This window comes from Lycium barbarum, chromosome 6 (genome assembly GCF_019175385.1).
Source record: "Lycium barbarum isolate Lr01 chromosome 6, ASM1917538v2, whole genome shotgun sequence".
In the NCBI taxonomy this organism is placed as follows: Eukaryota; Viridiplantae; Streptophyta; class Magnoliopsida; order Solanales; family Solanaceae; genus Lycium; species Lycium barbarum.
Genome location: NC_083342.1, coordinates 108,319,459 through 108,334,698, shown reverse-complemented (window position 1 = coordinate 108,334,698; position 15,240 = coordinate 108,319,459). Strand labels below are relative to the sequence as shown.

The 15,240-nt window shown below is 34.2% G+C and overlaps 1 protein-coding gene across 1 annotated transcript; it reads right to left on the bottom strand.

Annotated features, from left to right (window-relative positions):
- Positions 1-1,588: 1,588 nt before the first annotated feature.
- Positions 1,589-12,364, bottom strand: LOC132645345 (protein ZINC INDUCED FACILITATOR-LIKE 1-like). The gene is made up of 17 exons (XM_060362292.1): positions 12,038-12,364; positions 8,893-8,933; positions 7,889-7,949; positions 7,695-7,797; positions 7,503-7,605; positions 7,361-7,414; positions 7,127-7,189; positions 6,827-6,876; positions 6,662-6,737; positions 5,766-5,951; positions 4,886-4,973; positions 3,330-3,415; positions 3,143-3,250; positions 2,605-2,649; positions 2,401-2,489; positions 2,089-2,132; positions 1,589-1,953 (listed from the first exon to the last, which is right to left on the bottom strand). Exons 1-17 carry the CDS (start codon positions 12,192-12,194, stop codon positions 1,859-1,861), a joined length of 1,449 nt encoding a protein of 482 aa, XP_060218275.1. The 5' UTR covers positions 12,195-12,364; the 3' UTR covers positions 1,589-1,858.
- Positions 12,365-15,240: the final 2,876 nt, after the last annotated feature.

The following is a 15,240-nucleotide window of genomic DNA, read 5'->3' as shown; positions in this document are numbered from 1 at the left end:
ACAATACTTCCACCCTACTTAGGGACCTCCAAATAGTGGGTTTATACCAAAGAAATAATTTTAGAGAGGCTAGAAATGATCTTGGTTTTCTCCTCTTCTTGGCCGAAAACAGTGGGTTGAAGGGTGCTCCCAAGCTCTTATATTTTTCTAAGTGTTGAAATGGTGAGAGATGACTTAGAGGTCATATTTTAAGTCCAAAAAATATCTACATTGTCTTTGGCCCACACAATGTGTTGGACCAATTAAAATTGACCACACAAATGTGTGGGACCATTTAATACACACGGCCACCATGCCCTTTTGCACAATGTTTTTTAATTCTAATTTTATGAATTGTGGTCCCAATTTTTCCTAATTGTTCAATGCCCACAATTTCATATATAATTTATGTCTCAAAATAAAATCAAGGGTCAAAAGTCCCGACTTCAAATCCCGGAATAGTCTTGGCCTTAATTTATCATAGTTAATCCAGGTTGTCCCAATGTATAAAAATACGGGACGTAACACACTAACCCTAATATTTCTCCTAAAGATAGACATCCACAATATATAGATAACTATTCATAACAATTAGGTAAATGTTAAAAACAACTAACTCTCCCCCCTTGTCGACCATTTACCCCAATTTGTGACTCAAACAAGTGCAAGGGAGAGGCAAAGGTCGTTCTTATAGACGGAGCATGAGAGCCTAATTTCCCCGTGCTTGAGGACCAACAACCTCATTAGTCACAGCGAACACGTGGAAGTGTTCCGATACCACTAGGATCAATCATGCAAAAAGCAATAGCTGATAGTAAGAATACAATTTAACCATGCCTATCACAGAAGCATTATGTTCGATCATGATTTCTACCTGGGTCATTTCCGGCCCATCACCTGGGCCTTGACATGTTGGCATTACCCAATAATCTTCCCCACCCACCCAACATCTACCATATGCAACATGTTATTCCTTTGAAATCGAACATAATCTTGGCTCTCATATCACTACCTTGATTCACCATTCCTGGCACCCATAGAGCCTAGTTGGTCATGACTACTATTTTTTTTTTTGGCCAGTTAGTTATGGATTGTACAGGAGAGTCAAATCCAAAAAAAAAGTAGGGCAATTTGCAGGATTGCCCTTCGCTGGGGGGTGGTCTTTAACTTTTGACCCTCAAAATGGTGTTTGACTTTTTCCCTTCAGGCAGGGCAGAATTTGCACGTGCAGAATTTGCAAATTTCTGTCTTAGCATGTGCATAATTCTGCCTTAAGGCAAAATTTGCAACTTTTGCCTTGAGATTTTATTTTTTTTAACTGAGCTGGAGTTCGAAACCACAACCTCGGGGTATTAAGCGAAGGGCAAAACTTAAAGATCACCCCAAATGAAGGCCAATCCGCGCAAAAACAAGAAAAAAGTAATCTATTAGGTGAGAGACCCCATTCAATCTATAAATTCCTTAGTACTTCTCTTATTAATCAATGAGGAACAACTAACACATAACAGTTGCCTCCAATTAATTAAATATGATAAAAGCAAATAATAGCAATTTGCGTCCAACAGCTCCAACAAGTAAAAATGCAGCACTGGTAAAAGAAGAGTTGAAATTGCGTGAAAAGGGATAAATTTCATTGAAATTGAACTGTTTAGAATGAGCAAAAATCATTTCCCATCTAATTTGATTCATCAGGGTGATCAAATCATCTGGCAAATCCGTAAGTGTTGCATAAATTGACTTGCTTACCCACTTCTTTAAGACGGGGTTTCAAGTCCAGAGGTACACACAGGTAGCTGTGTGAGTTTAATTCCTATGCCGTGACGCGTAAAACAGGATACCAAAAAATAATCATTATAAAAATACATAAGCTCTCCTCTAATTAAGTATTTTGTGTTTCAACTAAGAATGGTTTGAATGTCAGCAATACACCAATTGCCTCAATCACATTCAGCACAAAGAATACCACTTGAACACCTGCATTTGAAGTAGAACACAACAGAAATGAAGAGCGGAGAGAGCAAATAGCATAGGCGGATGCAGTGTATGTGCTATGCGTTCAACTGAACTCAGTTATTTTAACAAAGAACATCGATATATTATGATCATTACCTGGAAGAATGGAAGCGTTGAGCCTTTTTTGTCCCCAAGAAAAGCTGCAAAAATCAAGAAAAAGTGATTAACTTTAGCTGTAGGAAAACAGACGTGTGTTTCTATTTCTAAGGCAAAAACCAGGCAATCTGCAAGTTCTCAAGCACAGATGTGAAACACATTAGAAGATAGTCTGTCTAGGACAAGATCAATCACTATACGATGTTCTTAAGTCCAACATTCAATTTGAAAACAATGACCCAATTTTCCTCTCATTTATTTAATTCTAATCAATTAGAAATTGATAAGTAATTAGGAAACAAGTGAACTCACAGTGCTCCTCCCCCTGCTGGGCCAAGAGCTTTAAAAAATGACATTCCTGTCATGGCGATTCCATTAGCAGCGCCCCTTTGTCGCTGGTCCTGCAGTTGTAAATTATTCAACATCAGAATAAGACCGAACAGAGCATATTCCATGGAAAATTATAATGCTTCTGCAGTTGACAATAGCCTTTTTAAGGGAGGAAAGAGGATTTACCACTGCTTTATTTTGTAATATGAACAACCCCGTTACGATAGAGATCTGGAGGCAATTGAAGTCAATGTCAGAATTTGAGATCAAAATTTTCAATATTAGGACATAGAATAATGTCCAAGCAGAGAACTTCTGCTTCCACGTGATTGGTATATTATAAACTTGAGACAAATTACCAGCTCAAAACTCAAATGGCCTTTTTTTTTTTTTGGGAATTCTATTGTATTATTTTCCTAAAGAAAATTTACTGATTTGGAAAATAGACAAGGCTTCTTCCTATTTAACCAGAGGTGAAGCATATCGGACAGTTCCAATAAGATCTTTTCCCCAACAAAACGAGAAAAAGAAGTCCTCGATTCTATTAAAGCGTTGACTACCAAGTGGTTAATTAAACTCCACTGCTAAATGCACTGAAGAGTACAAATTTCACATTCACTTCCATAGTTCATGCATAATCTTGATTATGGTATTGCACTTTGTATGCACATAAACAACAGATTGAGTGGTAAGAAAATTAGAGCACCAGAGAAAAAGCACTTACAGACAAAATATTCTTCATCATGGATGCAAAATTCATCAGCACGGAGAGGGTGATCCCAGACAGCATAGCGATATAAGGGTAACTCGTAAGTAAGAGAATTGACAAAACCTGATCATATTACAAGCCTTTCAGGATGCCTGGTCATAGAACTCAAGAGTTTAACATACTGTACAAATCAAGTGCTTACTCCTGCAACCCGAGCAGTCATGATAGGGCCAACATACTTCGCAACCGATGAATAGAAAGTTAGTTGAAAGACTAGAAGGCCAAACCCTGAAACCACCACCATTTCAGTATCCAACATTGTATAATTAAATGAAATGATAAGTATTCTCATTCTATGTATGTCAAATAAGGGGTGGGCATAAACACCGAAAACCGAAAAACTGGACCGAACCAAATAAATTCGGTTTTTCGGTGTTTCGGTTCGGTTTCGGTTCCAGATCACCGGTTCTTCGGTTAAACCGAAATTTTACTACATGATTTTTACAACCGAAATTGTTTCTGCTGCTGCTGCTTGTTTATGGCAGCAGCCATAAGCTACTGATTTTGTTTAAGGCTGCTGCTGCTGTTTGTTTAAGTTTAAGGCTTTAAGCTACTGATTTTGCTTAAGGCTTGTTTAGATCTCTTATAAGTTCATGTGAAAATTGAATTATTAAAAATACTGTATAGTGCATATAGTGGAACGGGCCAATTTTTCATCCAACAAGCCACCAAAATTACCGAGGCATTAAATTGAGTCATCTTAATTTAAATTCACTTGCTTTGTGAAGCCTTGCTTAAGGCTAATCTAGTCCTAAAGCACATTATTTGGTGGTATATCTCCTCCTCTACAAGGGTATTGAAGGTGATTAGCATCAAACTTGAGTATACCTGCTTAATATGGTCTAATCTTGGCTTAAATAATTTTAGAAAAGATACAATGCGTTTTCAATTGGAAGTAAGAAGTAATTACTTCAAACTGTTTTTATCTTGGACTTCTAACTATTTTTACAAGCAGAAAGCCGAATTAGAAAAACCGAAACCGAACTAATTCGGTGCGTGTTCGGTGTCCACTTTTAAAAAACCGAAACCAAAAAACCGAACCGAAGAACCGAACGCCCACTCCTAAATTGATCAGCACAGGATTGAGATGCTTTCACAATAAATTTCTGCCTGAGATAATTCCTCCATATATTACAAATCTAAAATCCTTCACTCTGCTTGACCTTCTAAGAGAATGTTAATGTTCTCGACTTCTCGTTATGTAGATGTGCTCTAGTATGCTTTTCAAGAACGAAAAGAAGAACAAAAAATCCAAATAAAGACCATTCCACAGAGATATTGGCATAAGTAACCAATGACTATGAAGACTCACATGTTCTGCAATCGCAGCCAACAAAGAATTAGTTTCCATTTTGGTTAAAAGACTTTAATATAGAGAAATATTCCAACTGGACGCATAAGAAGAGAGAAGAACTAACAAATAACTCTAATTAATAAAGCAGTCATCATAAACCTAAAAATCGGAACAAAAATGCTTCTGAATAATACTTTATGTACTTTACTATTTAACTTGTTGGCTTTAATTGGTATTAATTTGACCATGTGATGCATTGCAGTACAGCAAGCGCTTCTTCCAAATCTCATTAAGAGATGGAGAATAGAAAAACAGAAACAGTGAAGAAATGAATTCGTAAGAAATGGAAAATAAGGTTTATCTGCCAATTAAAGAATATAACTTGTGAGAAAATTGGCCTGCACCTGAGATCGATAGTATTTCACCAACATCAGCAGTTGAAAAGCTTAAGCCCCCAAACTTTCTGGGGCTCACAGCCCATAATGAGAAAACCTGTAGAGGTAAATAGGTTTGGAATGATGTAATAAATTGTTTATGCAAATGGCCCTTGGACCTGAGAAATGAAAGAACTAAGTGTTTCCTCAAAGGAACGTCCGCAAATTTGATCAATTACTCTTAGCATGATACGTATTAATTATGTTCATACTAGTGAGAATTCCAACAACCTACTAACAAATTAAAGAGAATACATTTGTGTTTTACAGCTCTTTATAACAAATTATATATAAATGGTAAAGCAAACAGTGAATGTTGGTAGAAGTCTTAAGTTTCCCATTCATCGTATACCCCTAAAGATGCTACTAATATACGAAGAAATCAGACAATGACTACACAGAACTAGGTAGTTGGAAACTTCAACAGATAAAAGTTGAATGTGAGAATTTAGCGCTTCTACTTTCAAAGATACCAAGAAGGCAATAGATTACAACAAAAGGCAGGCTGAAAATTGGTAATGGAACAGTATCCATTGTTGTTGCTCCTATACCCTCGGGATCAGCAACAAATAACATATATATTCAGCTTCTGATCACCAATGAGTTTAGGATTTGTATGAAGAAGGCACATATGCAGAATTCTAAAAACGAAAGTTGTTTTGTTGTTGATGAGAGGACACATTTACGTCCGTAGTTACCATGCAATAGAAAGCAATTGAGTAGATATCAAGTTAAAACGTAAACTAAAATTGATATTCCTAAGGACGAAAGAAAGTTGTTTCAACAAAGTAATTGCTGTCACAACTTTCAATCAACTAGATGTCAAACCAGAGAGATGCATATGGTATACCTCTGAGTAAGCCATATCATGAAGAGCGAAGACACAGTATATTATGATAGATGACATCAATGGCCAGTTCTTAAAAAGGTTTTCTTTTGAGGTTGATTCATTTCCTTCTTTTGTATCTGATGCAGCCTCCAGAGACTTGTAAGAATCTTGAGGCAGTATTTCTGAATCATGGTTATGTAATGTTTCCTGCAATTCATGAGCTGCAGGAATGAAATTCTGTAATCTTCCAGTTCAACTAAACCTGTGAAACCAGAGAAAATAGGGGACAAAGCAATATGGAAAGGAAAAGAGAGAAAGACGCACGGATTAATGTGGTTCGAGAAACAAGTATTTGTAGGTAATATGAAGAATTGAATCCATAATAATTAGAGTTCCTTCAACCTCAAAACACCAGGAATGAACCCTATTAAAGCAACTCTGTCTCCTACACAATATGGTGCCAAATATGTAAAGGCAACAAACTTCCCACTTAATCCTCAGCTTCCCCAATTAAGGCTTAGTTTTCCTCTCACAACAAGTTGTTTGACCTCAACTCCAACAAGGAACAAAGAAAAGGAAAAACCTCAATCTTTCTAGAATTCAGTTTAAAGTGCAATTAGAACTGCCCCTACCCCGTCCTGCATCAACTAGTGGACCAAAATTTGAAAACAACTCGGAAGGATTAAAAGGAAAAAGATGGCAAGACAAATCTCACTCTCAGCAACATTGCAACAATAAAGTAATATGGATATCTGAAACGATATACATAATCATTATCCATTAAAAACAGTTGCGCAAAATTCATTTTTTCTCAGGAGGTGAAATACTAATTCTTTAGTTGTAAACTGGAAGGGAACAAGATTTGACAGAAACAGTGTGTGTCTTGAGAAGGAATTAACATAATCATGTAGATTTACCGGCAGCCAAAATGAACCAATAGCCACGACCAAGGAAAAGATTGATATGCATAGGCAAGGCAAGAAGTAGGGAAATCTGCAGAAAAATGTCAAATGTTGGAGCCAAGGAGCACTTCAAGCAACAGACGAAGATGTATAATCATGAAAAGCAAGAGGGAAAAATACCTCCCAAATATAGAATCCTTTGAGAATATGGCTGGATATTTCTCTGCAGGCTAGGGAAAATACGAACATTTAGAGAACAACCATGTGTGTTGTATTAAAGCTAAAGGAAATTGAAATTTCCTCAATTCTCTTGCTAAGATTTGCAGAGAATACTAAAAATAGAAACGTGATGAATTCTAGGTGAAGAAATTTTTCTACATTCAAAAAGATACATCTTACAATTATGTCACAAGGCGACTAACTCTCTTACCCTAGCAAAAGGAAGGAATACAAAAGGTATATGGCTAAGCAAGAAAGTACCTGTGCAAGAAAGCCTCCTAAAGCTGGGCCAATAACCAATCCAATGCCCCATGCTGTACTAATCTGAATGATTCAAACATATAAGAAAAAAATAAAATAAAATCAACAAAATCCACCATGTAAATGGTCATTCAGAAATGCGTTATTGCCACTTCTTCTGTCGCTCTTAGATTATGTATAATTCTGCCATATGTTATGAGTCATTTGCATTACTGAGAAGTAAGGACATATTACCGTTGACATTCCTAGTGCTTGATATTCTTCACGAAAAATTTCGGCAGCATATGCCTAAACATGGAAGGTAAGTATATCAACAGACTTAGAATAGCTAAGAATGCAGTACTGAATCGTATGGTGGTACTAAACTGATATATACCTTTATTGGTCCAAGCAAACCATTTAAACTACCGAGAAGAAATCTTGTTATGACGGCCATCCAAAAGTTGATACTAAGACCAAAAAGAGTATTGAAAACAACCCTGAAGCCAAATTAAAGCAAAAAGTATAAACTTATTGGCATTGAGATGAATGAAGTCTAAAAGTATTTTTCCATAAAGATTAGACATACACTATAAAAGTACCGAAAATTATAACTGGTTTTCGGCCGTATCGGTCGGCCACGACTCCCCAAAAGGCAGATGTTAAAGCTCTTCCAAACATAAATGCGGAACCTTCAGTATTTAAGGAAATGTATAAGCATTATTGACAGAACTCTATGTGAATATATATCAAGATACAAATCATGGCATGAAATAAGCTTACCTACATAACCTGCATAGGAACCAATATCTTCCTCTCTCTTGGCAATGTGAAAGTCCCTTATCTTTAGCATGAACCAAAATTAGTAAGTCAATGGGTTGTCACAATATAGCATGAATATTATCTTCACAAGAAGAAGGGTCATGCTCCGTGTGACAAGTTGTATACATGCAAAATGTGGTACTTCCGAAAAACCTAAGATTTCAAGCTTAGTATCAGATTTTTACTGTTGAATGGAAATAACGGTAGTTAAAAAGTATAGCTATGCAGGCAATCCAAAAAAGAACAAAGGACAGTAATTACAAGAAGCAGAATCGACAAGGTTCAAGGGCAGAGGTTCCAAATTTAGATTTCTCTGTTAAACATGTTAACAATTACATTACTCTTAATTAAAACTCTTAACATTCAAAACCAGTAAAGCTCTTGCAAGGCGGAGTGCAAGGATGTAAAAACCTTTGAGTTAAATGGAAATTCATGGGTCAAACATCTAGTTCGTTTACAAAGACAAATCAAAACTGGAAGAAAGACCAGGGGTTGTAGAATGGGTGTCTTTTCAAAAAATGTGCGATTTTTGGCTGAAAAATTCCACTAGTGCATAACTTTTGTCAGAATTCCGAAAATATGCAGAATGCGTAAGTGAAATGTGATTTACATGCTTAAGTTAACTGAGGTAACGGATCGTCTAGGAGATGACATAAGCTTAACAATATCAATCAAATCAAGCCAAGCCAACATTTTAAGAAGGACCAGGGATTGTAGAGCAAAAATCTATTCAACGACATTAAATGATTGTACTCAAAGCTAAAACTTATCAGCAAAAGCTCCAGTGAGTTGTGAAGAGACCATATTCTTAGGACTATGAGGCTGATATAATCTGTATGTTTGTCTTTAAAACTGACTGACCGTATCCAAATAAAAATAAAACTGGGTTGCAGACTTGCAATTAATCATGTGTATTATGGAAAACTTGAACTAAAACGACAGACCAAAGAGTTGAGAGATGTTACCATGAAATAAAGGAATGGAAAGAGAGATGATATTGGAAGTGCTGATCAGAGTTGAATCCATGAAACAAAAAGGAAAAAAGACTCATCAGACTGAATATCAACAGATAAAATCAAATGTAAAATCCTCTAATAGTCTACAGCCAAAGGCGAATTGAGAATTGATACTTGATCTTCTAGACAAATAACTTAGCTTTCAACCGAGTACACCGTTAAATCTTTTTATAGCATGTATTAGATCCATTCTAAAAAATATGTATACAAAATATCTAGTTTTGCGGAAAGACTACGGGTTCACGTGCCCATAAAACACATAATAAATTCGCCCCAGATGTCTACAGAAATGAAGCAAATCTAGGACTTCATCGTACGAAGAAAAAAAATTGAAAAGCTCATATAGACTTTACACATGAAGCTTCAAAAACGTAATATGATCATGGTGATTCTTTGCTGTGGTAACAAAGCATCAGCCATTTGATTGACCTTGCACTCACTAAAACATTTATGATTCATTTGTCCATTTGAAACAAGGTACTAGTATAGTTTCAGAATTACAGGGGGTTGGAAAGGTTCAAACTTCAAAAAAAATAATTATGACATGAGAATTCGCAGCCGCTATCCTTCGGATGCGCATAGGGTAAACCCAACTCCTGTGCAATACCTCGCAAATCACACAGGAGAGATAACGGTACTAGGCAAGCCCCGTGTTACGAGTTCGACCCAGAAGGCAAATCCTCTGCTGTCGTAGGTAGGGGGTTTCGAATCTGAAACCTCCATTATAAAAGTCTCATGCTCAACTAACTGAGCCACCCTTGCGGGTTCAAACTTCAAATTTATCTCTACACTATTCAAAATTGCTTAATTTTACCTAATATTTCATTTTTTATCTATTTTATACTCTTGCCCTTAGTAATTACGTCTCATATTTGTTCTTACCATTGATGAACTCCCACCTGCAATGGTGGAATCGACATAGCCAATTTTTACGATAAAAATCTAATTTTCCAGCTTTTTATGCTTTAAAATTAGTCTCAGTTTGGAACTTTATTAGGAAATCACGGGGGAAAAGAAAAAATTCCTCACGACATGAGCAATATTAGATTCAGAGTTTAACAAAAATAAAATTGCTTAATTACAAATAGTACAGAGGTAAATTTGACATTTGAAAAAAATATGACTTGTGAAATTTTTCGGTTTCAAATATCAAGAGAGCAAATTAAATTTTAAACTTGTTTGTAATAATCAAAGGTAAATGAACTTTTTTCATGTACCTTCAACTTTTTATTATATATTGTAATAAAATGTCAAATTTTGTAGATTGGCTAATTTGTTTTACCGGATCAAAGTATAAATTTACAACATACTGATTCTCATTTATTATCTCAATAGGGTGAAATGATAAGATATTCTATGTTACGAAATTGAAAATACAATAAATTTTGCAAACGACTATATGACAATTTAATGACGATTCACCTAATAAAATATGGAAATTTATGTGTACATATCCTTATAATATGCTAAAAATAAGAAAAAGTTGTGTACAACTATAAATAGAATTATAATCCCAAATCAGATGTAGGTTTCTTTATGTTATTCTATCATAAGAAAAAAGAGTCGTGTTTTAAAAATAAAAATAAAAACATACGTCATAATTCTGAATGATTATCCAATCAATTTTATGGCCAAGTGATCTTAGAATTGGTTAGTGCGACCATCATATCATATGGGATAAAGTTGAAGGAAATTCGCCTACGCAACAAGCATTTCAATTTGATCCACGTTAATCGTGATGTGTCACAAAAAATAGTTCAAATTTATCTTCACGAGTGACCAATGAAAAGGAGACAATTATAATCCTACAACTCCCATTCATTTTAACATAATTTTATTTTTTCTAAAATTTGGCTTTCATATATTTATTTACCCTCACTTGTAACAAACGATTTACAATAGAGGCATAACGAAAAATACTCATTAGTCTGAGATCTTAATTGCACATGTACACCAATAGTAATTATATGTATACATCAAAAAGATATATGGTTGAGTTATACCATAAAATTTTAAGGAAATAATTGTAAATTTCTAAAGATAATGTATATTAACAAAAAGGAAAACGACACACAGTACTGACTAGACCAACTAAATAAAACAAGCACCAGAAGCTAAAATGATGGTGTACGTACACACTTTTTAGGTTGCTTTTGTAATCTCTGAAAAATCGTTTCCGTTGACTTTTGGGGTAGTATGTTTTAAACTTAAGCAGACGATTTGGTTAGAAAAGCTTCCAAAAACCTTTCTAGAAAGGGCCATTTGTATTTAGCCATCTTTTTGTTTTTTGGTTACCTTTATCAAAAGAAAATAGTTAGAATGAGCAATTAATAAATCTTTGAAATCCAATGTTACTTGCAAAGTGATGCTAATCAGATAAGAAGTTTTCACTTTTCATTTAGAAGGGAATATCATATACTCATCTTAAAAGTTACTCCCTCCGTCTCAAAATAAATGTTAAAAAAAATTATTCTAAAATAAGAGTCATCTTAGGAATTCAAGTAAAAAATTGGCAAGTGTTTTCAATATTACTCAATTCTCAAAAAATATAAGGTGGTTTAGTAAACTCCACATTATATTTATTGATTTCGTAATTTTGCTAAGGCGACACTTATTTTGAGACGGATGGAGTACTAATAATGCCGTTAAGAGTACGATAATTAATGAGAAGATTAATGTTAAATTACGAGAAATGATGATAGGAAAACTGCTGCTTACTTCTCCACCACATAGAACCAAATTTCCAATAAGAAGAAATTCGAAAAAAGAAGACACAAGAGCACATATTAAGGCGTACTTAAGATTTGGCCATTTTCTTCTTTTTTTATGTTCACCGCGAAACATGGTATCACTAAGAAATTAAACGAAGATGATACAGAAACCGCTTAAAAAAAAAAGAAAAAAACTTACTCACGTCCTATATTTAATCAATCCAATACTTTTATCACTAAATCATAATTTCATAATCAACACACGATCACACTTTATGTTATGACTTATCTTCATAAATTAGTATAATTTGCTGCAAATATAGAACACTAATAGTAGTAAGTTTTTAGTGTGACAATGAAATAGTAATCGATGGATAATTTACCTGTGCCAAGCACAATAAACCACATGGTGAAAAGCTCCTTAATGGGCAAACCAGTTTGGGATGCCTTGTGGAGTTCCACCTTACAACCCGGACAATTCTCGTAATAGTATTGCTCTTTCTTATTCAACAACGTCTCCTTCATACCTTCGCTTGCCATTTTTATGCAACTCTTAGTTAAAGAGTTTTCAGGAGGAGGAATATATAAGGGGAAATGCCAGTGTTATCTCTTCGTGTATCTCTCATGCACCACATCTTTCTTTTTCCCTAGCTCACTTGTTTAATTCTATATGAATGACTATGCGATTCTCTTATTTATAACTCGTGGATTTGCTCTGTTTCTATGAGACCACTATTCAATCATTGCTTTTTAAGTGTAGTTCTGAAGAGATTTAAAATTACCTAAATCTGAATGCTATTTTAATTTATTTTTTTATTTGTCTTGACAAAAATGTCCTTTTTTTTTTGGTCTTTATACACATTCAATTGCTCTTAAATTTAGGTCCATCTTGTGACCCAATCTCAGCTACAAATTGGTCTACTATAGTTAATTCGTTGAACATTTTCTCACTTTAATCTCGTGGGAATCATGCCGGGCATATTTCTCTTTTTTAATTTGACAACTATTTCATTCCAAGTTTCCTGATATATTTAAGACCACATGATTAATTGTCATTTTAATATATTATACATAAAGGCGGATCCAGAATTTAGAAGTTTCGGGTGCCACACCGCTACGAACAGTAGCATAACATATGAACAGTAGTGCACGTACGCAATAGTTTAAATAAGCGGTCTCAATATTTACATAAGAAAAGCAATAAATAATATTTTTCATCAAATTTGTAAATAGCAAAGAGTCTATTGTTGGTTTTTTGTTGAGTCTCCATTTAATATTTATATTTCTCTTACACATATACATATATACACAAACTTTCAACCGAAACGACCAAGTGTCGTGCCACCCTCAACCATCAACATACAGTGGCGGATCCAGGATTTTCACTCAGGGTGTTCGGAAAAATAACTAGACCTAAATATACACTGTAATATATGTTCAGGGTGTTCAAAAGTTAATATATGTACATGAACACAGAAAATATACCCTAAATATATACTGTAATTTTTTGTTCAGGGTGTTCAGGTGAACACCCTGTCTTCTTACTGCATCCGCCCCTGTCAACATAGATCCGCCCCGGATTATACATGCATATCTTTAATTTAATATCACAAGATTTAAGAGTTTAAAAAAAAAAAAATCATTCTCAGTCAAACTAAGACAAACAAATTAAAATGGAGTATTATTTATAAAACTCAGTTCATACTTCTTAGTAGGCCTGTGCACAGTATGGATGATTCGAAATTCCGACCCGATTTGACAAATTCGATTCAATTCAATTCGATTTTCAAATTTCAGTTTGGTTTACGAATTGTTTAGTGTGAAATATCAAATTCCCGGTTCGATTCCGATTTGATATAAGTTCAAACCGAACCGACCTAACAAACCGAATTAGATATACCGTATATATATATATATATATATATATATATATATATTCCAGCCCGACTAGCCCTAATAATTTTTCGCCTTTCATTCAATCCTTAGCCGTAACATGTCTCTCCCATTCTCAGTGAGTTGTCCATAAGTAGGTTGCAACATCTGGTGGTTATTGTTATTTCATGATTACTGGTTATGTTTATTTCATAAGTAGTTGTTGTTTAAATGGCGAAACCGAACAAATCGATTTATTTGATTTGTGTAACGAATCGTAGTAATCAAAAATCAAATCGAATTGGACCTAGAATGGATCGAGTTGGGTTGAAAATTTCAGAAAACCGAAATTCAAAATTTTAAATTGATGATGGCCAAAATCGAATCGAACCAAACTGTGCACAGGCCTACTTCTTACTATCATCAAGTTGTTACAGCATTCTTTTTATTTTTTTAAAGGTTTGCTCTGGGCAAACTCCTTAGGTAAATAATAATTCCTGTGCAAGTTACATTCGCCGAGACCCTTTTTCTTATGTTACCGAAAGATAACTTTTTTTTCCAACGACACTATACTTTGTGTAAGCAAATGCAATAAGAATTTAATTCTCCATCCATTTTAATATAAATGAAATCATTGTTAGGGATTTATCCTGATTTTCTTATCATATTTAGATTTTACCTTTTTTTGAAGGAAGGACAAAAAGTTTATCATAATTGATTTTATTTTTTCCAAAAGGAAAATATAAATTTTTCATATTTGAGTAACCCTTAAGTTTTGGAGATCTATAAATTGAAGACCTCCTTCCCACAACGAGAGAACACAATAGCATCCACAATGTAGTCGTTTAATGAGTCTTGTTTAGGGGGAGATGTTCTCCCAATAGTTTTATATTTTTTAATTAGTTTCTAATACGTAGGTCAGTTGGTCAAACCATATCAATATATTATACCTCTTTTAATATAGTTTCTTTGTCATCTGATTTATCGTAGTTCAAGGATTGCAATTGTAAGCTTCCCCATGACGCCATGATTATTTTGATCCCAACATTTATCGTAGTTTTTTTTAGTTCAAAATGAATGAATTTTTCGAAGTCAAAAAATGTATTAATTAAATTCTTTCAAAATTATCCTTCTCATTAATGAGTCTTTCAAAAATTCCAACATTGACTATCTCTTGTGTTAAGAAAATTTTGAAAAGACGCAAAAGGTTAATTTTGACAAATTATCCTTTAATTAATATCTTCAATTAACTTTCTTAAGGAGTGTGTCATATCCCAAAAATTCATTTATTTTTTGAATGAAGGGAGTAGAAGAGAAGTCTTTCATATATGGGGCAGCAACTGATGGCTCCAATCAAACAAAAGCTCTCCCGAGGTAGATCCAAGATTTAAAATTTATGAATTTCTATAATGATTTTAAGTTAATATACAATAATAACTGAATTCACTATTAATCAATTATTGTTAAATCGTCTAAGAATTGAAATCAATCAAACATATTTTAAAAGTTGTGCGGCCACTAACAATTTTTTGAAGTTTTCAGCTCAATAATTAATAAAGGGTAAAATAGATATGAAATGATAAAGTATCTCTTGATTTTCTAAACTGAATTAGTTAAAGTAACATTTATTTTTGACACAAAGGAAGGAGTAATAAGAACATGTGAACTACCCGTAAGGGTTGCTAAGTTGGTCGAACATGGGGCTTTCACAATG

Bases quoted from the DNA above. Each gene is read 5' to 3' on its own strand.
- LOC132645345 (XM_060362292.1), bottom strand. From the start codon at position 12,194: ATGGCAAGCGAAGGTATGAAGGAGACGTTGTTGAATAAGAAAGAGCAA. The intron at 7,798-7,888 runs GTAAGCTTATTT...TAAATACTGAAG, and splicing joins TTCCTATGCAGGTTATGTAG to GTTCCGCATTTATGTTTGGA. The intron at 7,606-7,694 runs GTATGTCTAATC...ATTTGGCTTCAG, and splicing joins ATTTTCGGTACTTTTATAGT to GGTTGTTTTCAATACTCTTT.